This window comes from Platichthys flesus, chromosome 15 (genome assembly GCF_949316205.1).
Source record: "Platichthys flesus chromosome 15, fPlaFle2.1, whole genome shotgun sequence".
In the NCBI taxonomy this organism is placed as follows: domain Eukaryota; kingdom Metazoa; phylum Chordata; class Actinopteri; order Pleuronectiformes; family Pleuronectidae; genus Platichthys; species Platichthys flesus.
The window spans coordinates 7520022-7545449 of NC_084959.1; the positions used below are offsets into that span (position 1 = coordinate 7520022).

A 25428-nucleotide genomic window follows, 5' to 3' on the forward strand; every position below is an offset into this window, starting at 1 on the left:
AGGCCTGGACGGTTGACAGCAGCCAACTGTGTTGTACATCACACACTTTGCTGAGCAACAACAGATATCCATGTATTAAAAATTACATGTTGAACATTTACTGTTTTTCTATTTAAGCTGTTTTTATAAATCAATGCACCTCTACTTGGCCATCGATTTGGAGGTTTACTTAATTTTGACATGTGCTTCTAAAAGGCAAATTTAACAATAAGACAGAAGTGCTTGTAACTGACTTAGTTTTTTCTTTTTTTTTCAGTCTTTATCCACAAAATGTTTAGATCTCGTTGCCTATGTACATTTCATAGTCACATACCCAATCACAGTTTGGAAAACCATAGAAAGTAAGTCATCTTGATTAGCCACTCAGTGATCTATATGTACTGCTTCTTTCACACTTGCTTATTTCTAGGTTTCATGATTTTACCTTTTGTTTCAACATCTTTCATAGGAGTATATCTTGGTTACAAAAATAATGTTTCAAAGGTTTTATGGCTATTGTTTGAGCCACCACAGACTGAATAAATACAACTCCATTAAACATATCCATATATATTTTATTCTCAATACGGCAAAATACAAAGAATATTCAGGACAGACTCTCATTAGTCACAATTAATACTCACTTCACAAGAATGCTTTTAAATTACATAACCTAAGTTTGAAGATCAAACTCAATGGAGTACCTTTAATCATATTGCATCGATCATATATAGTATCTCTATCGTCACTTTTTCTTAAAACTAATCGAATTTTGACTATTGTACATAGTGTATGCTGCAGGTCTCACCTTGGAGAGGACTTTTAGAAAAACAATGGCGTCATACAACATATTGTATAAACTGCTACAACTGTTTCGATGTGTAGAGAAATACCTCTGTTTCAAAAAGACATGTTGGACCAATTGTTCAAAAGGGACACGTAGTAAATACATCTCTCGTGAGGAACAAACAGACACGACAGACTGTACACGTCATCCATCCGTCCCGTGAGAGCGACAATATACATTTCATGAAAAGTACACGCCTCCATATCAAATACAGAGAAGACAAAATATTCGCACTTGGATCTAGAGACGATAATGATTATGTGGTGTTACGTGATACTGAGAGACAGTGAAGCAGAAGACAGGTGCACGAGCACAGTAAGGGAAAAAAAAAAAAAGGAAGAGAAATCAAATTGATAAACAGCATTAAGAGACTGGGATGTCATCTGAAACAACTTGGAAGAAGAGAACAGAAAAGCCCACAGAGAGAAAAAAAAAAAAACATGTGCGTAAAGTATCTCACAAAATGTATTTACAGGATTTTTAAATTCAATAAAAATGTCAACCTGTAGTAGAAATTCACCCTTAAAGAAATGTTATATTTACAATTTATACATTTGTATTTAAATAGAAACATGCAAGTGTTAACATCTTCCTACTGAATGTCAAAAAAAAAAAAAAAAAAAAAAACATCTTACCCTGGATTCTTTAAAGTTAGAATTAATATTAATTACTACTTACAATGAAATCTCATCATCAACAACCCCAGTACATGTACATCTTCCTATCTCATAAAATGGTAGTCCTTAAAAAGGCAAAAATAGAAAAAAAAAAAAACATTAAGCAAAGGGGCAGAAAAATAAATAAGTGTGAGTAGCAAACAGTTAAAAATAATTCTAATGCTAAATTTGTACAATTGACTATAAGAGGCGCGGACCTGTACTTACAAAGTGTACCAGTGTATGAAGACATTGATGGGGCTGGCAAAACCCACAGAGGAATTCCTATGAGAAAAGTGGCCTCCAGCTTTTAGTACAAAATGGCTCAAGCCATTGGTGTTTGGTTATAAAAACAGATCTATATACATATATACTAAACCAGTACACAAAATTGCAAAAGCTAAAGGCATTGGACTCTTGAGTATAACAGGTTTCTCACTGAGGCAGAAAAAAAGAGAGGGGGGGGGAGTCCCAAGCCTAAATATTTGTTGTTTTTTTCCACAGAAACAAGACAATTTTTTGTAAAAATCCTGCATAGATTAAAATAATACCTCCTCTGACTTTCTCCTTTTCAAGTGCAAGAGGAAATAACAGTATCCCCTCCAACAATAAAGGCCAGGGAGCCGGTGAAGGAGAGAAAATACAAAAACGCAACAATGGAAAAAAGGTGAAACCTGGGCCACAGAGTGATGCTAAAGATATTGTTTTGCCGAGATGAAAACTATGGTGTCCATTAAAAAACTAATCAAAAAAACTAAACACCAAATATGATTTAAAATAGAAGAAAAGTGCAAGAGAGTTAAGGACGATCACTCTTTAACTGTCTTGTCCTTAAATCGTCTAAAACAAAATCAGCCATTAATAGTTTCCAAGAATACTACTTGGTCCAGGCTTAATATTTCCAGCATGTTTCTGTAGGAAGTGGGATCCAATATAATCTGACAGTCCCTTGTGTCGCTGACCATCAAACACCAAAATGTCTTCATTCATCCAGAATTTTAAATAACAGAAATGTTCTTATCTGGACAGTGGGCACTCACAGTTACTCTGTTGTGTCTCCCCCACCTGCTGAACAAATTCAACAATAACTGGCATTTCTCATCTACGGTCTCGTAATACAGGCATGATTAAGGTCTTTAAAATTTAAATAGCGACTATTACATATACAATACATTGCATCTTATAACCCCTGCTCAACCCTGTTTAAACGTATGCATTTGAAACATCAGACGTCTGGCAGAAGAAAAAAAAACTGCTTGGTATATAAATAAAATCTATTTTGGCCGTTATACTTGAAATATATAATCGTAGATTTAAAACTCTTTGTTCAATAAATGCAACATTGCTAATCTGCATCACTAATATGTTTGCCTCTCTAAAGAGCACATTTCATTTCCGATTCATTTGCTTTCCTTGTGCCGAATTAGTGTTCACACGTTCCCAGGCTTTAGAAACTAGGATGTGACTAACTGCATTGTATAAATAACTGGATACGATCTTCAATACTTATAGACACTCCCTGCTGTTCCTTAGGAAAATGCACTCTGAGCAAACAAGGGGATCAAAAAGAAAAAAATAACACTGACTGGAAGTGACGGTTCCTCGAGGAAACTGCTTGGTGGACAAAGTTGCTACGAGGGTTAAAAAAACATGTCATGGGAAGATGCTTGTATGGTTGCGCTTCAAATAAGTAGAACATCTCATGTAGAGAGTGAACAATTTTATTAAGGCCTGGAGTCTAAAAGCCCCACTAGCAGCCCCTAGAGGCCAGGTTGCTCCTTACAGCCAACTGGACCAAAGGGCAAAAATAAATTCATGGTTCTGAAATATAAAATGACACCTCATTCGCTTGTGTATGTTTGTGTCAGAAGTTTTAGTCTGCTGCAGTAGCCCTTCCTAAAGTCCTTTAACCAGTGGGCATGCTCTGATTAACCATTGGGATTTGATGGGAAGATCAATCAAAATGGCAGCTTGATTAATATGTTCGATTAAAAACGTTAACGTTGCCAGCTTCCCTTGATAGTTAAAAGTTTAAAATACATAACATGACAACTGTGGCTACAGCAAAAAATAAAAAGGGAAATAAAAAATAATTTATTCAGGTATGACGAGTGACCATTTGCTTTCCTGTAGCTCACATACAAGGCACAAAAATGATAAAGAGAAACCTTCATTTTAAAGCACCTTTGGTGTTCATGGGAGGTACTTTGGTGAAACAAAGTAAAGAAAAAGTTAAAAGCCAAAGTAGCCTAAAAACCAAAACCCCATTTTTAGTGTATTGATAATAAATAATTTGTCTAGCACTTCCATGCCGAAGAGATAAAAACACTTCAAAGGTTTCATAAGAATGCCGATATATGACGTATGGCGATAAGCTCGTATTTCTCCCCGTGTTGCAGATTTTGATGCTTCTCCCTGTGCGGTGCCGTCGAAGGTGTGAGATGTTTCTAAATTGCTCAGTGTTTTTGGCAAGCTGGTGTAGAAAATGGACACAGTGTTGGAGATATGTCTGAGAAGTTCTTCACCTGTGTGTACATGGAGGACCAGAGGTGGACTGTGTGTGTGTGTGTGTGTGTTTGTGTGTGTGTGCATACAGTTCATAATTGTTTGTATTTATGTTGTTGAGGGTATGCATGTGCCTTTGAGCACACGCTGCTGAGCACTAGAGGCTGAGGTGGTGGGTGTGTCTGGAAGCAGCGAGCAGGGAGCGAGTCCTCACTGGGGAATAGCCTTTGCGTCCAGGCGCAGCCAGTGGAGGCCCTGCCGTGTGTAACGCACCAGTTCTGTCATGCTGCTGGTGTTGAAGATAAGAGGACCCATCACCTTGTCCAACTCCAGGAAAAAGTCTGGGAAAAAGCAATAGAGAGAATATGACCTTAAGTATATTTAATATCATTTCATCTGTTCACTTTTTAAAACAATTACCTCTGCTAAGGAGGTTGTGTTTAGTTTGGTTGGTTGCTAGCAGGATTACGCAAAAAACTACCAAATGGATTTCATCCCAACTTGCTGGAAGGATGAGACACGGGCCAAGAAAGAACCCATAAAATGTTGGCAGTGAACCTAGATTATATTTTCCCTTTTTAGTAAGATAGACATATCACCCATTTCCCAGCAAATAATTCATATTCAAGCATATTCAGTGGACTTAAGTCCAGGAATTGGTGAAATTTAGTGTCATGTTTTTCGAGTCACGCTTCGGCAACAAAAAGGAATAGAAAACCAATATGCCACCAATATGCAAATGAGATAATGTGAATGCAGTAAGTAATTGACAGTGTATATGTAAGCTGCAGGAGCTTATACATGTTTTTTTACATCCAACATTAATACAACTTTTCCATTCAAACATATCTTCATGACAAAACAAAAGAAATTTAAATACCTATTTTCTTAAGTTCACCTTTCTGCTCCTTAGAAAGCTGCTCAGCCTGGTCCCAGACCTCAGTGGCGTACAGGAAGTTGGAGGTGACCTGAACGTAGCTGGCGGCCATCTGGTGGATACGCTGAGGTATGGTCACAGACGAGCTGGCGCTGCTACTGCTGCTGACTGACGAGTAGCCGCCGGCCGTGCCCGGGGACAGTTTGGGAGACACTGGAGAGGGCATACCCGCTGCCTTACTGCATCAGGACACAGACATAACATGGTATTTAAGCAAACTGAAAACAAACTGAAAACCATTGCCGCACTGTATGACTCAGCAACTTCCTGTTGTTCTTCATAACAAGACAATTTAAGCAGGTCGAAAGGTATCAGCAAAGATGCTAATTAAAAAAAAAAAAAAAAAAGAGTATTTCAAGTGTTTTCTTCCATTGAGAGAAATTCTCATAACCTAAAATGACGAACAAATATGACTCAGTTCCTCAACATTTAAAGACATGTGTGGAAAACACTTTAACAGCAGAGCAGGACATAGGACATGACTTACTTTCCCAATCCAGGAGAGGGAGCCTGGGTGTTACTCAGAGAGTTCTGTCAAACAAAATGAGGGAGAGAACATTATGTACACAGTCAAGGAGCAGGTTACACATTCACAGAGGATAACCATATTTATGGAATTCATATTGCCTTCCTGTTGTTCTGAGAGTTTGCCAAGCAAAACTTGAGTCAAGCTTCTTGAGGACAAATATACCTTTAAGTGCTCTGTGAGTGTTTTGGAGTATTTGAGTGCACTGTCTTTCCTCAGCTTGAATAACCGCAGGTACAGGAGGGACTGGCATCGTAAGCTGGAGAGAGAAATAAGTACATGTATTGATTTACAGCTTTGCAAGAAGAAAGCAATGAACCGGACATGAGTCGGATATGTCTTTATTAAAAAGAAGTGATTTTGAGTCACAGCTTAAAGACAAGCAACACGTAAACCACATCAAATGGAAATCCATCACCTGATGTCAGTCAGCACACTTACCATAGCACAGCTAGCCTCTTGTCTGCTGAAGTAGCATCTGGGGCCATATAGCTTTTTAACTTCATAGTGTATCTGAAAGCAGAGGTAAAAAAAAAAACTTAATTTCTACAAGAATCAACAATTGCAGTTGGTATAGAAATATTTTTATAGTCATTAGTAGGTACATTTAATACACAGGACAGGAGATACTTTTTTATTTACTTCTTGTTAGAACCTAGTGCCTAAATTACTCACATCATAACTCAACCAATGACTATCATTTTGTGTAGTGTTAATAGCAGCTAATGGCCCCTTGAGTCTAATTCCAGGGGTCATTTAAAAACTGAACTTCCCCTTTAAATTTTAAATTGTGTGACAGTGATGAACATATGTATTGGGGTTTGTCCTTACTTGATAAGCTCCACAGTTTCAGCATACATAGGGAAGGGAGACTTGGACTCTTGGGCACTCTTCTCCAAAGCGTTACCACATTCAACGAAAGACACCACAGCGTCCAGGTAGTAAACTGCCTTCTCGAAACGATCCAACTGTAAATGAGGAATCAGGGACATCATAAATCTGAAACCATCGTTACCGTTTTATCTTGAATTAGAGAGCGTGTACAAGTCCAATATCGCATTTTCCCTTTTTAATCTGTTTCAGTGGTAGAGAGACACTGAGATGGTTCTGGTCCTGTTTGTTACATAACTGATGTGTGTGGATTACATAAAGTAACGCATAATTCATAACCTCCGCTGAGACATTTAGTCTTTCACTAATGTTGGTTTCATTGTAAGTAGAATTAAGCAAAAACCACTAAACTGATTTCCCCAACCTCAGTGGAGGGATGGAGCCGGTGTGTGGGAGGAACCCATTGAATTATTGAGCGGATACAGTTTAAGGGGGCAGATCAGTTTGTTTAACAGTGCAACACAAGGCATTTTTCCACAATTTGAACTGCTCTTCTTTACCGTTACATTTCTAATAAAGACTTTGCGGAGGAACGCCAATCTAGTTTATATACATGCCTCTTTATTTTAAGTGAATGTTTAACTTAACAGCTCTGGACAAATGGGGAACAGTGTGGGTTAATCAGTTGTAATCCAGGTCCATTATAGCAAAAAATTATATATAAGGCAAAGACAATATAATAGACAGTGACAGTTCAACTCTTCAGAAACCCTCTAATTTTATGCATAAACTGTTTTCATAAGGAACGTTTGTATTTACATAAGCAACTGAATATACCGTATTTAAATGTTTTTGACGGGAAATACCAGGTAGTACAACTGGTCTTTAGATAATCCTCAGGTTAGTCATTCATACCAGAGACAGCAGTTAAATATAGACACCATAAATAGGTAAAGGGGGGAGAGGGGGGGGGGGTGTGGGGGAGTGCTATGGAAACGGAGGCAAACCTCCAAGTCAGAACAAAAAATACTATACGATCACATACATTTCAGCGATAAAAGGAAACATGATAAAAGCAACATTAAATTCCATGTAAAATCTGACCAGGATGTAGTTTTACATTAAGGTGTGTCTGTCAGGGTTCTGCACGCACAACACACTGTGACATCTCAATTATGTATATATAGTAGTATAGGCTTTTGTTCTTACCAGAGCATCTGCATTGTGTTTAAGTTTCTTAGCCTCTTGTAAGTAGTGATCTGCTGAATGGACCCTAAAAAAACAACAAAACAAATACAATTAGTGAAATAGTACTATTCATAAAACTGTCGTTTAATAAACTACACCTTCAAAACATTCCTATAAATAAAACTCAGGAAATAAGATAAAAAATAAGTGTTGTTATTCTACGAGCATGAAAAGGACAAAGATTTCCAGCAGAGAACCTTTTAAAATGGAAATCACACCACCTTGCATACAGTCACATCTATTCATGACCTCCACAGCCTCACTCGGTTTTACGCATTCAAAGGCAACTCTAGCTCCCCCACAGCAGCCCTTTCTGCATGTCCCACTGTGGGGTTATCCACAGTGGAAAGAGCTCCGCTTACCTGTCCTCAAACACCAGCTTGGATCTCTGAGACCTGGAGCCGTCTGTGGAGAGCGGAGGCACAGCCAGCTGGTTATCACAGCCCTTTGAGGATTTCTCCTGCAGAGACAGTAAGCGAGAAGGGAATAAAGTTTCAGGAGGGAAAAAAGGGGCTGAGGTGTTTGAAGTGGCGGATAAAACAGCGAAAAAGGTGAAAGTGGAAAACTGGGAAGGTTGAAATATACTGCGTTGTGATATTGGGCATATACAATGTATAGACCCATATACTGCAGTGATAAGCCTCCAGTTTGACACAGTGGAAATACTTATTAGAATCCTTAGGGATTTTAACAATATCTAAATGTTCCTCAAACATATATATTTTAATTATACATACACGTTCATCCAGTTCCTTTTTTCAGTGCTTGCTTTGTTACTCAATTTCCTCCAGGGGAAATAAACTGCACAGCTGGCAAACATGATGAAAGGCTGCACTCACACCTAACAGTATCTGCAGCGTTTGCCAGGTATTCAGCGCCACAGCAGCAGACTCCTGACTCCTAAGGTTACTCACACCCACCTTGCCATCGCGTGTGCTGCGTCCCTTGTCCTCCCCTTTTCTGTGCCTGGAGTTGGAGTTGCCCTTCGTGCTGTGGCCCCCCTCCTTTCCACTTCCTGTCCCACTAGACAAAGAGGTGGAGGACTGGCTGACCGTCCTCTTCCGACTCGGATGCTCTTGCTTGGGCGTCCGCTGCGGACCTGACATGGATGGAGAGGGGGCTGGCTCCTCTTTCTTCTCCAAAGACCTCTTAGACCTGATGGGATATGAATCCTTGTTATTGTCATACAAACATTTGTTATGTTACTTAAATTTACCTTTCTGCAGTATTACTTAAAAATAAATAACAAAAAACTGAAACTCAGGTGCAGCTTGAAAGGGTATTGGATGAAATAAACAAGCCACGTGTCTGGGCTCTGATCCTATATTGTTAATTAAATTTAACTAGGTTGAATTTGTGATCTGAAAGAAAAGAGATCTTTCTAAAATCACACCAAGTGAGCCAGATGTTCCTGTTGTACAGAGGAGTTAACGTTAATACTTACCAGATTGTAAAAGAAAGAATACTCACTCTTTACTGCTGTTTTTATGATGGGTTAGAGACTTCTCCTCTAGCTTGCATCGCTTGCTCTCCGTCTTGACGCCTTCTTCGTCGTTCTAAAAAGATACAAAGATCACATGACATTTTAAAGCAAAGACACATTAAAAACACGCTCACATTTATTGGTGTGTGTAAAAGGGAACTAATCTAAAGACGTGTACAAATCTATAGTCAAGCACTTTTATCTCTTAGGACTTGTAGTACAATAGTGCAACTTTTAGACTGCTACTCTGGTAGTTTCACAACTTTCAATGGAAAACAGCACAATCATGCAATGACAAATTCCAGAGCTGGACTACAACAACAACCAAAATTAAATCAATTGTTCCTTGGCTCAAAGCAGTTTGTTACTTTGATGAAAGTCTGTTTGTAGGTTATTGTTAGTCACATCCTGTTCAGAAAAATGCTGACTAAACTGAAGTGGTGCAATTACAACATCCCTCAAGAAGGACCTTAATAAATCATTCAGTCATCAAGGTCACGCTGGAAAAAACTTTTGTTTTTTTTGTTAAAGCACTTATTCGTGAGTTTTATTTTTAAATGATTTTAACAATTGTTAGATGTATTTTTAGCGAAAAAAACACTAAAAAGTGTTCTACCTTGTGTTTCCTCTTGGCCTTGCTGGAGATCTTCTCAGAGGGCTGTTTACTGAAATCTTTGCTGTCCCTGTCTAGAGAGTCATCCCGCTCCACTTTTATCTCTGCGGGATCCTTGTAGGGCCGCCCTGGGATCCTCGACAGCAAAGTGAGATCTACAGGAAATGGGAAGGAAAGGGAAGGGTAGGGTTTAACTTGGTCCAAAGTAAAGAGACGTGTGAGGACTGTGCACTCCATCTACACAATAAAGTGAAAATTTGATTATATTATATGTCTTAAATGCCTAATGAGCAGTTTCAACTGACCTATCTTCACAAGTAGAACCTGCTGCTGAGGTGGCCTCGCAGGATAACGCTCCTCAGGGTCACTCAGTGGAGACAACAGCTCTTTTTCTTCCATTGGAGAAAACACACAAACTGGGGTCCTGATGCTCTCTGTGTACTTGGGCGTCTGCGACGAGGACGGGATGCTCTCGTTCCCCTCAGAGTCGGACGACGAAGAGTCCGTATCAACAAACTCACGAGACTTCTGGGGAGTCTTGGTGGCTGCCTTGGGCTTGCGTTTGTCCACGGTGCTGGTGACAGCAGCCGCTGTGCGCCTCGGTGAGGACTTGGGTTCTTTTTTGATACTTGGTTTGCGGAGACCCTTCGTAGCAGCTTTGGGCCGATGGGGAGGAATCTCTGGGGCTGGCTCACTCTCCACTCTCAGACCTCCCTTGGGTTCCTCTACCACTGGAGGCTTCTCAGATTTTTTGGGCTGTTTTTTACCTACACGGATTCTCGGATTCGTGCCACCCTCACTCTGGGCGGGGGATTTTTGCCGGCCACGGCCACCATCCGCGCCCTTTTGTGCTGCCCGTAAGTCTCTACTTGGGGTCGGTGTCACTGAGTCTTTAGACCCCCCTCCCTGGCTACCATAGCCGCGTCCTGAGCCGTTATCTCTGCCCTCTTTCTTGTACTTGGTTGGAACACTATTGTTGTCCACTGGAGAAGCTGGGGAGCACTGCTTGACCTTCTTGAACCAGTTGTCCAGCTGCCACTTGTTGGTCGTGGCTTGTTCAGGCTGAATGGGAGCAGAACAAAGAGGAGGTGAGGAAATGTCTTGCTGAGGAAAAAAAAAAAACATCTATAAAAAATTATTTAGACATAGAAAGGTAAAAAAAAAAAATCTTGCAGGAAGAGAAAAACACAAAATTTAGATATCAGGGGACAGTGTTAGAACCACTGAAAAATTGTTGACAGCCAATTAAAAGGAATATCCAACTACAACATTACTATAGATATGGTTAAATCATTACTTCAGGAGAGACCGGCCGCGGGGGCTCGTTGGCCTCGCTGTCCGTCGAGCTGCTCTCGCTCTCGCTATCTGAGCCTGAGCTGCTCTCCGAGCCACTGGGGTTGCTGGAGTCATCCCTCAACGGCTCCGCTCCTTCACTGTTATTGCTGTTGTTACAGAAACACGGAGTCGTAGAATATTATGTTGTGTTCAAAAAGTGTAGTCACGTTTGGATTAACTCAATTGGAAAAAGCACATTGAATAAATGTTTGCAGAGATCCCACACCACTCTCCACAGACACCCAGCTAAAACCCCCGACTGATGCGACAAGGACCCACTTTTTCAATTTGTTAGCATACAAATTAACATAATATTTCACACTTCAGCAAGTTTCCATTTTTGTTTTAAGGGCACCCAGACCCTAAAACGCAAGCTAAATACTGTATATCTGTGAATAGATCGTTGGTCAATATAACTGCGACAATACTATCCTTTAATTTCTGACAGAGGAAAATGCTTCAATCCAACTTGTGAACCATCTCTTTCACGATAACGATCAAAATAGAACAAACACCTTTCAATAAAATGAGCCTAAACACCACTACAGCTCAACAACTTCAAACTGAGTCAATACTTCCTGCAAAAAGGTAGGATTCAAATTTCAGGTAAATTTACTATGCTCTGTTCTTTACCTTGCTGATGTGTTCCTTGAGGCATTCTTGGCAGGGTCCTGTTCTACATCACTATCTTCGCTGCTGCTCAGCTTCAGGTCATCCTCGAGCATACTGAGATATAATGAAGCATAATTAAATCTTTGTACTTTATTACAGCAGTGTAATTGCTGCAGACTGGGAGTGCTGGATGTGTCTACCTAAGCATGTCTGGTTACTTTAGTTGTACCTAATTTATTATAAATAGTCATTCTTGTGCCCTGCTCTCTGGTGTCTGGGAAAACTACAAACAAAGGATGAGGGGAAAAGGAGGTAAAGAGGGAAATGGAGACATTACTTACGTGGGCTGTTCATCGCAAGTTTTGGACTGGTGACTGCTGGAGCTCTTGGAAGAACTGCCTCGTTCTGGAAACACAAACAGACCAATTAGCACAATGTAAATATATACATGTATATTGTGTCATGTTTTGGATGTAAAATGGGTCTAATACTCACTGTGTCCACCAGGAAAAGGGTGTGGGTCCTGAGGTAAAAAAAATATATATATATTTATTTAATTTTTCTCATCCTTGAAATTGCAATGGTGAAAAGAACCATTGTTTAATTTTCTCTTTCAGTTTGGGCCATAACTTAATATAGGTAACACCATAACAGTAAGAAAAGTGTTTTAACCTTATTTCAGATCAAATATTTATCAATCATCCATCATATCTCTATAGCCACCAAACAAAGCTTGTTTGGTTTTTATGTAAGGTCATTCTGCAGTATTAAAAATATATTAAATATATATAAACAAATTAACCAAAAATTAAAGTTTCATTTATTAATTGTGACACACTATCGTCTGAGTCAACCAACTAACACTGATGCATGGCTGACCTTGGTAGGGAATGGAAACTTGGAGGGCTCTGTTTTGCAGGGGGTGTGAATGGCCGTCAGCGGAGGGGGCCACGACTGAGTCATTTCCTGAAAGAAACAAATCACACACACACACAGAAGGAAATTGGTACATGAGTTGAAAGATATGTGAATGTGAAAAGCGCTTTCATTGACTCAAGATAGCCAGGGTTTTCTCTTAAAGCTCATGATGTAAGGTGGGTGTTTAAAAAAAAATAATTATGTGCATACCTTCAGAATCTCATCGACACAGTTGGCATCCCCGGGGCCCTGAAGACAGAAACATCAGACAACATGATGTTAGTGCAGCAGTGAGAGGTGGCTTCCATTTTAAGCACCATGAGTCACTCTATAGGAATTTTATGAGCCCTACAAGTTCAGTCAGACCACATGTAACATGCTGTGAGGCAATTTAATGCAGTTACTACATCATTATCAATATTTGCTCCATTAATTAACTGTGCTCTGTCATTTAAAGTCTTGATGTAAGCTCCAGGACTATAACTTTAGGCCTTAAGGGCCACATAAACACACAGTGCGCCCTTTATGTGAGCAGTGGACATATGCTGCAGGGTTGAGAATAAATTATAAATTGAGGGCCTGTGGGTGAAGCCTTACCTCTACAGGCTGTGAGGGGATCTTGAGTTTGGAAAGCGAGGCCTTGCCGTTGGACTTCATCTCTCCCATGGTGCTGCTGTGCGACTGAACGCTGTAGCTTTCCGCTTGCGAGCTCTTGGGCTCTGCCGTTTCCTGGCCGTCCATAGGCCGCACATAGGCCGTGGGCTTCTGCAGCATGGAGCCGGGCTTGGACATGAGAGACGGGGGAAAGGCCTGACTCGAGTGCTGTCCACTAGTGAAGGAGGTGTGAACCCGTGAGGGCGAGTCCCAGTTGGCCTCTCTGTCTCGCGGGGACTTAGAGCGGTAGCGCTCCTTGCTGTGGTGTTGCTCGGCGGACAAGGTGCTCCGTGAGTGGCTGTTGCTGCTGGAGGAGCTCAAAGAGCCCTTGGCGGGACTTGACGTGTGTGACTTTGAGTGCTCGGACCCTCCGCTGTGTTTACTCGATTTCTTTTCACGCACCTCTCCTCCGTGTCTTTGGCTACTGCTGCTGCTACTGCCTCCGTTGTTTCTCTGGCTGCCGTGCCCACCCTGGAGTCCTGAGCGTTTCTGGGACTGGGCTGAGGATCCACCTGCTGGACCAACAGGAGTCCACTTATTGTTCTGGCTGCTGCCACCGCTGCCACGCTGGTCCCCAAACAAAGGTGGGCCTGACTTCTCCTCGGAGGAAGATGAGCTGTTTGAAGGTTTACTGCTAAGCTTTGGAAGTGTGTCACCAATCGGTTCTTTCATCTCGTCGTAATTGCCCAGCATGCTCTGAATACGGCTGGACAGTTTATCTTCCTTGCTGGTCTGAAGGGAGAAGCAGAGGTGGGGGGAGAGGAGGAGGAGGTGGGGCAGAGGACAGAGAGATGATTAAAAAACAGAAAGAGAAACAGAGAGAGAAGCGACAGAAAATGTATTAAAAAGATAAATTAGTGGAAAGAAGGGAAGCAGAGTGGGAGAGAAAATAGTTCACTTAGGTTAATTGCTTCCCATCAAAAATATTTAAAATTGAGAAAATCCCTCCTACATAAAACACTTAAGTCAGTCAAACTATCAAAAACAAGCATCACAGAGTTGCAGATTTATAACCCAAGGAACGAAGTTTCTCTCAAACGTCACCAGTTTTACAAATAATAAATGACTGAACTTGGGAGAGAGGCCTGATCAGTCAATCACAAAGTGTGTTCAAACTGGGACCAGATCAGTCCACACCTATATGTGGTCGCAGATAAGGGTCTACCCATAGTTGCAACTGTGGGGTTAATCAATCACTTTGAGGTCACGTGTCCCAGTCGAGCGGTTTGCAATCAGCCTGCGACAGAATTCTCTGCTGAATATCCAGTTTCACACGTGGGCTCAGACCTCTGATGCTTTTGACAGCTTAACACAGAAGGTGAAGAAACTTAAGCCGTTATCTATTGGCAGGGTAATGTAACTAGCTTGGTCATAATGTGCATTGCACTTCCCCTGCTAGCACAGCATGGCTCCCATGTGTTTCCCTTTGTAAGAAGAACAGAAATGACGAGCTTTATTATTATTGTATAAGACCTCCGGGCAAACATTACTTCACAAGAAACAAACAATGATCGCCATCATATCTAAATTTCCTGTTAAGAGTGACAGAACTGGAAAGAACCGGTCCATAGTCTGACAGATACTTCTGGGACAACTCTCCGGATTTGCATACTGTGAGCCTAGCAGCTTCTCTGGCACATGCCCTCACAAAGCCAGAGCTGCATTCAGCCTGGACGAAACAAAGTAAAATGTTAAGGTAAACCACCCGCCTGGTGCTTACTAGGCAACACCTCTGACACACCCACCAGAACAAAACAAAACGTACAGTGACGCCTTTTCACAAAACACGTTGTTCGACTGACTTTAACAAATAGTGCACAAGGTTAATATAATTGAACATGCGCAAGGTAAAGCATGAATGAGCTTGATGCAGTTTTCTGTTGTTTCTTTTTTTATTCAAAACTTTTTTTGGTTTCTGGCTTTAGTTGGATCTTAGCATAATTTGATAAAAAGGCCTATTCGATAATCACATTAGAAGGATCCTGGATGGAAAAAAATGTGCATTAGCCTTAGAAATCTAATATTGTGTGACTTGAATTGGCAAGAGACAATTTTGTGCATCTCAGTAACGAGTGCGTGAACTCTGCACCATAAAAATCGTACTGCTCTGCTGGTCTACATCTGGGAGGCCACAGCTGCAGCTGCGTGCACACATGGCCTTTAATGCAGCACACAGTAAACTTCCACTTAGTGGAGCATGACAGAGGAGGAGGAGGGGTGGAGAAAAAAAGTCAAACTGAGGCTTACGTAACACCCAGACAAGCAGGAGACAAGAGATACAAAGTGCAGAAGAGCCAGTGACTTAGACAGTTGGCTTTTTCCACGTGATATACTAATGTGCTTCCTTCTTCTTTTCTTAAAAACATTTCTGACAACAGAACGAATGTGCACAATAGAACTATTTGCTGCAAACGCCTTTCTTCCTTTGCAAAAGGTCAATGCCTTTCCTTCTTCAATGTCAGCTATTTACCTTCGACTTTGTTGTGGCCCACAACACACAGGCCAGCACTCATCACTCACCTCTGGTTCCCTTTCTATTCCCAACCTGTCAGGACACATTCCTCGATGCTGCTTTGATGTGTAGCCCTCACTAAGGAGAGGAGCCACTTACCTCTGCTCAAATCTGGTTAGTGGCAAAGATTAGACCAGTACAGAGAACTCAAATCCTCTTTACAATTATACTGGCTGCGGTAGGATCCGGGAGCTGGCTGGCCTACATCTATGTGTCTGTGAGCACAGGAGGAAGACACAGAAGGTGCAGGAGGAGGGGAAGCTGGCGTGTCCTTATGTTTATTTTCTACAGCTCCACTACGAAACAGCTAAGCAGGAACATGTGCAGTAAATTCAACAAACTTAAGTATGTTCTGCAGAGTTAGTCCACAGTCGACTATCTGAACGCTAATAATGATGGAATTCAAATATTTGGAAAAAGCATCCGATACCGTTTTTCTATATGCAACCACATACTGTTCTGCCCACGCATCAGTAAATTACACCTTTAAATTTGTGTGAGGTTATCTGGATTAATAGAAAGTGGACCGTCATTGTAAATGGAGCTTGTTCTGACATTGCACAAACAACTTCATGGGCATTAAGGGGAAAGTTCACATTAAAGCCCTCAAAAAGCCAATTCATGTAAGCGGGAGAAAAATAATAATAATAATAATTTCAATAGGGCCTCCCACCAATTTCGGTGCTCGGGCCCTAATTAAAGTTCCCTCCTCTACTCATCCCTATTCTGATAGGTTGGGTGGGTGAGGGGTTTAAGTCCACAAAAAACATATCCAGTGTCAGGAGTAAACAGTGTAGCTGATTAGTGACCTATCTTAACACGTAATCAAACAGAAAAAATTGAACTTGCCTCGATACTGCTTGTTTGGTGTCATCCAACATCATCAAATCATATTGGAATTGAATTGAGGTCATTTACACCGTGTTTAAGCCTTAAAGTCTACCAGAAGTGGCTAAGCTACCGGTTGATAGCATTTCCGACGGTCCCCAAACGCACCTCATCAGAAAATAGAGGACATCTACCCTCAAAAACATGATGTAAAACTTGTTTGAGTGGAATATGAATGTCGGGGCTTGCGGACCCTTGGATGACACCACAGGAGCAGCATGGAGGCACGTTATGTTTTTCTGTTTCAATTGTATTTATCTTACCCCTGAAACTCCAGAAGTGTTTGTGGATTCAAACACTACACCCACCCCCCATCAGCATAGGAGTGAGTAGATAATGAGTGTATTTTCATTTTTGGAAGAACTATCCCTTTAAAGTACATCTTGCCTTGTTTAGGGTTCATCAACACTAAACAAAACCAAGCCTGCGGGATCCTGGTGGTCATGTTCAAAAATAAAAAAATAAATCACACTTCTTTCTGTCATTGAGACAGCAACACACACTTTTCTCAAGCCTAAATCAAACAGGATTTTCTTGAGAAATTGTAATCAACTGGCAACAACAGTTTTTTCCGAGATTGACCACCAACTACAACATCTACAGTGCCCATGCACCTGCAGATTGACTCCAAAAGAAAGAGGGTTTCCTTCCACATAAACCCCGAAGCTAAGCATTCCTCTGCAGTTATTCTATATTCAAACAATGCTCCTGCTAGAACCAGCAGCTCTCACTTCCTGTCACTGTTTCAAATTCCTCTAAACTGACTGAATCAATTACTGTCATATGTGAACACGAGGTAAATAAAACTTACCACTTTGTAGGGTTCGGGGAAGAGAGGGGAATTTGCTGGAAAAGCCTCTCCTCCTCCCTGCTGGATTTCTTGATTTCTCCTTTCTCTTTCTTTCATTCGGAGCACATTCCGGTCTTCACGGTTCATGTTGCTAAAAACATTAACAACAGCAGCAAAATGTCAACACAAAAAAAACAACCTGAAGAGAGACAATAGATGAACTTTTTATGGCATGGCTTTACCCATGGATTTCAAGGATGAATATAGAATAAGCAGTGTTATGAAAACAAGACATTCATCAACCCTTCAGTTCTCTTTTTTAATGCCAAGATTAATTAATTCACAAAGCAAAACCAAGTAGTTCAAGTTTCCACTGGGGCCTGTACTACGACATACCCAGGATATCTTTACGGTATCCAGTCGAACTTAACCTAACAATTGCAATCAGGCTAAGGGGTCACACGATGCTGGTAAGTCAACCCATGTTTGCCTCGTCAAGATCTGAGCATGTTCACACAAACAAGGGGCGTGTTTACTGCATTTGAACAATCACCGACATGGACAAGTGTACTGGCAACAGAGTACACTTCATTTAGAAGTGTACTCTTCTTTTATATTTCACAACAAGGAACAATCTGTAATATTAGAAAATAAAAATCCAGGCTAAAGGAAACAGAGTTACAGCTGCTAAATTCAGGAAGGGCAGCTGGTAAGAAATCTTTGATTGTGTTAATGTGTACTTTGGGTAGCCCCCCCCCCCCCCCCCCGTGGTGACATTTGGGCAAAAAAAATCATTAGGTGACTACGACATAACCCGAGGGAACGAGATAATAAACTCGGGGCCAAAAGATATGAATCTGCTCCTTACTAACAAGACCTGTCAAACAAAGAAGAAGCCACTTGGATGAGCGATGAAACTATTCATTTAGTCACATGATGTAGCCTCTATAATGAGCTTTAGTTTGACACAAACCGTCTGCACGGACTCTGAGGAGACTGGAAACATTTACTAGACAATAAAATAGAGGGATCTTTTTTCATGTTCCAATGGCGCACAGACCTTGACTGTACGTATTTGGCATCTAGGTGACAGGATGTGCCTGGCACATCTGGAAATAGGGAGAGATTGAGATGTACTGGGTGTGTTAGCGGCTTGGAATGACTTAACCAACCAGTCCTTGTTTTAAACTTCCTTTGCCCTTCCCTTTAAGGAAAGTGAGCGCCTTGAAACAGTGTTGTTATTTGGCAAGGGCCGACTGCGCAAGTTTCACAAAGGGAGAGGGGAGGGAGGGAGGGATGCTGTCAGAAGGTAAATCTGTAAACTATCTAACCCCCACTTTCTAAATGAATATTTAAGTTCATAGGATAAACTTAATTAAAAATAAATTATAAAAGAATAAGAGCTGTCTGGTTGTCCTGCCACTAACACACCCAGTACATGAATAGTATTAACTCCCACAGGTAAAGAAACGTAGATCAATGCAGAGTGTCTGTTGTTATGTAAGCACATAGCTCATACTTGTCGGTTTGGTTATATACAGCTCCAGCAATTGACAGAGATAAGTCATTCCCTCCAAGGAGAATCTTTATGTTTCATAAGGACACTCATGAGGATATTGTCATCTGACGACTCATTTCCTCCTCGGAGACCATCTAACAATCCAGACACCGAGCTGCACAGCTTCCTCTAAGAACAGTAATGTTATGTTTCAAAGGAATTGATTAGTTAGAGGGCGGTGCTTTTATACAGGTTGAAGTCTCATCTCCAACTTAACCTGCTCCGGACCAGGTCAGCCATTCAGCATAAGTTACCATTGAGATTTACCCCAATATGAAGTGATCGAGCTTCGTAGGACGGACAAGCCTGAAGTGAAACTGAAGTTATCCCGATAACCACAAATCCTGGTTTTTGCTACAGGCCGTAGGTCTTAGCAAATCATACAGTCGGGTTGCCATTACCGACTCTCCCCTCTGAATCACCTTTTATTAGGTAAACCACAAATAGGACTCTCATTAGTGAACGCAACACATCATAAACAGATGACCTGAGGACAAAGTAGTCTCTAATAGGCTTGGGCTGGTCTAGACACTGCAGCAACCTACTTCAAACAATCTCCTTGTGCAGATGGACAGAGGACATTTGTCGGCAGCTGAAAGAAATAGCCATTTTTTATGTAGTCGGACAAGGACAGTTTTTTTTTTTTTTTACTGCAATTTTTACAGATGCTTATTCCACACATTTAAGGATCGAATATAAACATTGATTTTCAAAAAGATTGGAAATTCTGAGTTTTACGTCTAGGTAGTGCAAACAGGAGACTGGACAATTTGTTTACAGTACATCAACACCGGTGTCCCCACTTTTCGCCAAAACCTCTCGAATCTCATTGGCTCTTCAAGTTGACATCTTTGCCCATTTGCATTCTCGCACCGGCTTACTCAGACATTTTCTTGACATTTTACGAGGGGGGTTGACAGGAAAAGTTCCAGCCAATGTCCAGAACACCTGACTCAGCCATTTGCGTTCTCACACAAAGCTCATCTGGAACATTTCGGGAAAATGCCTTGAATTCATTGCATGCCTGAAAGCCGCCTTATTAACACCTCATAAAAATAATAGGGATATTTTCCTATGGAACAACATGAAAGCCAATAGACAATTTAAAATAATAACCTGGTGCCATCAAACCAAGACTCCATCTCTGGCAGCTAAACACACCTCTCTGCCCTTATTACCCTTCTGATTATAGCGTGTGGAAACATAAAAGAGCAATTTGAGTGCAGTGTGCTTGTGTTAAGTGGATGTGTGGACTGACACCAGAGAGGCATACAACGCCAAATATATGAACATGTATTAAATCACTGTAAGACAACCAGATCTTAAGCACAATGTTTTAACAGCATACAGCTTGCAGTAAAATCAGCTGGTGCCATCTGGAAAATCTTAAGATAAACATTTGGACAGAACAAGTATGTGTTCATTCGCAAAAACTCAGCCTGACAATGACACAATATGACTGTTGAGCACCTTGTTCAACTGAAAGGTACAACAGAGCGCTGTAACCTGAAGGAAGTGTATTATCATTCAGGTGTGTCACCTCTCCCTCTGTTGACAGCTCCAGGCTCTAGCAGAAACAACAATGATGATTGTAAGACTGTTGACAGAGAATGATTATGCTACAACAACCCGGCCTCCTCCTAAATTATACACACAACACACAGGGGTGTTTTCAATCCCCACAAAGCGTGACTGAAAAGATGAAAAGAAGCAGATAGGAAACTGACTAGTACAAAAAACAAAAACACACAGAGGGGCTTCCAAATAAACAAAGAAGCACAAACTAGACTACACACTGTATATAAAGCTAAGATTTCTTGAAGAGTTCACACAACTCTCACATAAAACAGATCTGAACTATAAAACACTCAATCTTGCCAGCACTTGAGAAAAACAGGTTTGTATGCAGGTAGTTTTTTTTACAACTTTTAACTGGCAAGCATATTGGCGAGGTGAAATATTTATTTCCTTACTCCTTCTTTCCCCCTTTAATTTTTTACTAAACCCTTGCCTGTTTTACATCACTAACAGCACCTTTACTACAGTACGAGTCATTAAACTGACCTGACAACGTGGTTTACACACCACTTCGAGGCCACATTAACCCAAAGCTCAGGAAGCGACCAAGGCCATAAGAGACACTATTAGCAAAGGTTTTATCCGTAGAAGTAGAAGAAAATGTACAATTGTATTGCCTGGATTCTCAGGTCATGATTATCCAGGGAAAGCTAAATTCACGACAACCAGATCTTGTTAGAGATCATTTAAAGACATTTAACCAGATATTCAAGATCCTGTGATCTAACCGCTTTGATAATTTTCACTTGGTTCGTTAGTGCAGCTGGCAATGTAACGTTGGTCATCAGAGTTGTTGGAGTCATTTCAGAAAACATTGTGCTATCCATCAATGGATGAAAATATGCTCATTGTCAGATATTTATCATTCTCTATCTCTAGGGATTCAACTTTGGCATTTGTCATGATAATGAGTCAACTTTTCAAATGTGTTGATCATCACAATTTTAAATGTAATCATTACTATAACAATTAAAAATAGATCATGAAATAAGAAATAGTAATCCAACATGTTTCATTATGCATAAACACGGATATTTATTAAGTTATTCTCATAAAAGGAAATAAAATCTTAGTGATGGTTTTGTTACATACCAGCACCAACACTGGTAGTGACATGTGATCATGTAACAGGCATACAAGTGACAATTAAGTTAGCAAAATGTGGAAAGAGTGTCTGGAATAATGTCAACATTTTTGAAAATGACTTTTCAAAAATAAGGAGTAACAGATGTGCCAAATGAAACCTGTAAGTACCAAATTGACAGTCAAGACTTCAGGAAAGTCCTACCTGTCACTCAGCTGAGTAACATTTTATGTATTATGAAAATTATTTAGGTGAACGACTTTTTATTTAGTTTCATGACGTGGATATAAAGCTCTCCACTGGTAAGACAAAAAATGTACTAAATGATGATCTACTAAGGGCGCTTCTAGCATGCTGGTTCCACATGAACATGTAAATGAGCCCGTTGATGTCAGTCTTGAAGTGTGTGAATAGGCCACTGTTGGCACAGTGCCACAGGATCAAATATCCCTGGTCAAGAATCATTACTTAACACTGCTTATGTCCTTTCAGCCTAATTGACTATTGTTTTTTTATTAGCTGAACAAGGGGTTACACCCTTACCTCCTGTGATCTAGCACTAAAGAGAATAATAACAATGATCCATTTGATGGTGGTTTCAACAATACTGGTGTATAAATCCTAGTGTTTATCAGCCCGCAGTCGCTTATTTTGTACCTTTCCTAAATCAAAACAACTACACTGAAAAGAGCCTCTACCCCATTTCAAGGAATCTATCCCAGTGAAAAGGAAGAGCTTAATGTTGGTTCGTTATCAAATACTACATTTTAAACTTCACTCCAGTATGAAAAAGCAAAGTGAACTTTTGGTAAGAGATAGTACATCTAGTATCCAAATGAAGAAAAGACTGTAAAAAAAAAGGCATGTGGCTATGATGATCTTTTATACGGATTCCACTACATTACCATTAAGAAGACCCCTTATTATTCATTCTTTACACTGAACCAAACAATCCAGCAAATTGCCATCGCCGTGTGTGAGTTAAGGGAACATGCTGGCATTATAGAATCAGAGGTACACCTTGTAACTCAACAGCATCAGTCTGTTCCACCATGCTGGTTCTCCCTTTTCCACAGATGTCGATGTGGGTCTGTCACTACCTCCACAGCAAGAGGTTTGCTGGAGCAGCGATGTTGTCCCCCAGTCGGTGCTTGTACCTTTGATACAGAACGATGAAGCAAAATAAAGGGAAAACATTCCCCCCTTGAACAGGCTGTATAAAAAAAGGGTTTGTGTTAATACAGGCAAGCCTCTGAGCTCAACTGTTTACGAGTTGACTTCAGACCAGTAACAAAACTCGAGCTAGGCAAATGGGCCACCTCAAACATGTCAACATGTGTTGATAGACCTTGCCTTACCACAGTGGACTAACAAACCCATTCTTGTGTGGTTGACTATCGAGAAGTGTTTTTGTTTAGCCTTGAATGAATCTGTATAAATCAAGAACTTGCAAAGAAACATGTTTCTTCCGATTTGATTCCAGAGAAAGACTGCACCAAATGCACCTCTGTATACATTGCCAGCTTCCCTCACTTAAACATACGTGTACTGTTGACAATATGGTGGCACATGTGGGTTAGTGTGACAATGGACAGAGAGCTGTAATCACTGTGAAAAAACAATATTATGCAATGGAGAAAGTTTGTGTGACGTGACAAAGTAACTGCTACATCATGGTGGATGAGATATCCCCAGTCTTAGAGAGAGAGATTGCTCAGAATCACCTTTTCTATACCAATACTGTGCGGTTTCTTGACATATTAGGCCAGGCCCAATAGAGTATATTCTGTAGAAAACTACTAACTTGTACCAATTCCCAAAATCCGGACTGTGTGGAAAACACCCAGGACAAAACTCGATTTATATGTTACCAATTTAAAAAAAGTAAACGTTAGAGGCAAAAGTAATTACTGAGCATTTGTTTTAAAGATTTGGCCAAACCCATTTGAAAGGCCCAAACCTTTCAGAGCGACCGATTTTCCAACGTAGTAAAGTAGATTGTTTCAAAACAGAGAAATAGCTTGGCCAAGCTAATTTCTTCTCATGCAACATGAATTTTGATTACAATTAATACTATGACAGCGTAATGGACACCTATGTTTATAGCAATCATTCAATAGTATGTGCCAGACTGAAAAGGTCAAAGTCTGCTGTGATGAAAAGGCAGTTCACTCTGTACCCAAATTAATCAGCTCATCTGCCCCTTCTCAGTCACACCATAACAACCAGGCCACATCTTCAACACAGGCAAAAAAAAAGGGGAACAACTGATGGTTATCTGAACACCATGAATACAGAGCTGGATCTTCTGTGACACAGCCATGATGTACCACCTGACCAGAAAACATGTTTATATGACTTGAACATACAAGGGGAAAGAGATTGAGAGAACATGTAGTGCTTTATACCTATCAGACACCAACAGAAATGAGTAAAGCAGCCAACTAGTTGTGCATTTCTTACCCTGACTGAGAGGCCATGGCCCCAACCACTGAAACATTGGAAGGAGGAGGGGAGGAGGGCTCAGAGGATCTCCCAGGGATTCAGAAGTACTCTCGTCATGAATAGTCAGCCTAAATGTCTACGCCAACCTCCTCCAGTGAAGACTCCCTGGCCTCTTTCTAAATGTATCTGTGGGCGTCCATCTTGAAGAGTGTTAAATACAGATTCTTTACTCCACTCGATTGGTACAGTGCATTTCCTTGGAGTGGGGAGAAATCTGACTTAGTGAGAGGGAGGTGACTGCTCGCTCTCGGGAGATACCACATCAGCAAGCAGCGGGGGTTGTCGCATGCGAGGTGAAGTCGAGAGGCAGCCACAGCTTTTGTTTCCCCGTCCGTGTGGTGTTCTGAGGTTAAAGAATGTTCAGAAAGCAGAGTGAGTGTGTGGTGAACTAATGGAGTGAGAGAAAGTAAGAGAAAGAGAAAGCAGGCTGGAAAGAACGTTGACAGAACTGTCCTGTTGGGATTATTTTTTTAGTAAGTAAGAGAATCATGATACAACGCATAATAATATGCATTTTAAGCATTCTATCTTTTCAAAAAGTTTGCTGTGCAAAAAACTTTTTTTTTCACGTCTCCGTGTCTGTAGTTAATGCACTCTTTGCTTGACAAAGAAACTGAGTAAAATAAAGATATAAATCAAAGAGATATAATGAGAAAAAAGTTTTGAGATAGGTTGTTACATCTATAATTTGAACTCAAATTAAGCTGGTTTAAAACCGGATTAACTCTAAAAGGAATATAAGAACTTGGTATTCATTTACAAAACAACTATGAAGCCAACCAGGGACACGATCCATTAGGGAGGAGCTCAGCACTGAGGGAGTTAAGAGAGGGGAATAAAATCAACCCTCTCTCTGAGAATGGAACAATCCGCCTCGTCCCATAAAAGGAGATGTTATTTTACACCACAGGGCCTCTCCTCCGGTGTGATGTCACTGCCCTCGGTAAAGCCCAGCCAATCAGAGCCCATCATTCCGTCAACAACCTCCCTCCCTCCCTCCCTCCCCCACTATGCCCTGAGCACAGGGCCAAGCAGCAGTGCAGCCTGTTAAAGAGACAGCGCTCGGTTTCCGGCGTGTGGGTTGTAACAAACCGGAGACATTTTCATCAGCTGCAGATGATGATGCCACATGCTGACAAATGTTTTATCACATATTGCAAGTTGTTTATTTTTTTTTTTTAATCTGGCACAAGCACAGCAGCTACACTGTGTTTTTTGTGTTTTTAGTCATCCGGGTGAAGGTAGTAGCAACTAGTTCTCTCATAACTAGTTTATATGAACGATGGAAATGTGTTTAAGGTCATTCTGAATGGCTGCACTGAAATACAGAGTAAAACAGTGGCCTTGATATAGAACGGAGAGCCACCAG

General features: G+C 40.8%; 1 protein-coding gene across 5 annotated transcripts in view; it reads right to left on the reverse strand.

The window, feature by feature from the left end:
- Positions 1-533: 533 nt before the first annotated feature.
- The window catches only part of aff4 (AF4/FMR2 family, member 4), a 32579-nt gene continuing 7684 nt past the window's right edge, over positions 534-25428 (reverse strand). Inside the window, exons 1-21 of one of the 5 annotated variants that reach the window (XM_062405641.1) lie at positions 24018-24524; positions 17356-17485; positions 13088-13876; positions 12701-12739; positions 12452-12538; positions 12068-12095; positions 11914-11977; positions 11594-11686; positions 10923-11067; positions 9931-10687; positions 9629-9780; positions 9000-9085; positions 8450-8684; positions 7892-7989; positions 7491-7554; positions 6282-6418; positions 5892-5963; positions 5616-5709; positions 5412-5455; positions 4886-5103; positions 534-4328 (exon numbers count right to left, since the gene is read on the reverse strand). In XM_062405641.1, the coding sequence (XP_062261625.1) occupies positions 4198-4328; positions 4886-5103; positions 5412-5455; positions 5616-5709; positions 5892-5963; positions 6282-6418; positions 7491-7554; positions 7892-7989; positions 8450-8684; positions 9000-9085; positions 9629-9780; positions 9931-10687; positions 10923-11067; positions 11594-11686; positions 11914-11977; positions 12068-12095; positions 12452-12538; positions 12701-12739; positions 13088-13876; positions 17356-17485; positions 24018-24034 (3480 nt within the window). In that variant the 5' untranslated portion in view covers positions 24035-24524 and the 3' untranslated portion in view covers positions 534-4197. Of the gene's footprint in view, positions 4329-4867; positions 5104-5411; positions 5456-5615; positions 5710-5891; positions 5964-6281; positions 6419-7490; positions 7555-7891; positions 7990-8449; positions 8685-8999; positions 9086-9628; positions 9781-9930; positions 10688-10922; positions 11068-11593; positions 11687-11913; positions 11978-12067; positions 12096-12451; positions 12539-12700; positions 12740-13087; positions 13877-17355; positions 17486-24017; positions 24525-25428 lie in introns of those variants that run through there. The other 4 variants (XM_062405640.1, XM_062405642.1, XM_062405643.1 and 1 more) reach the window with 4 other exon arrangements.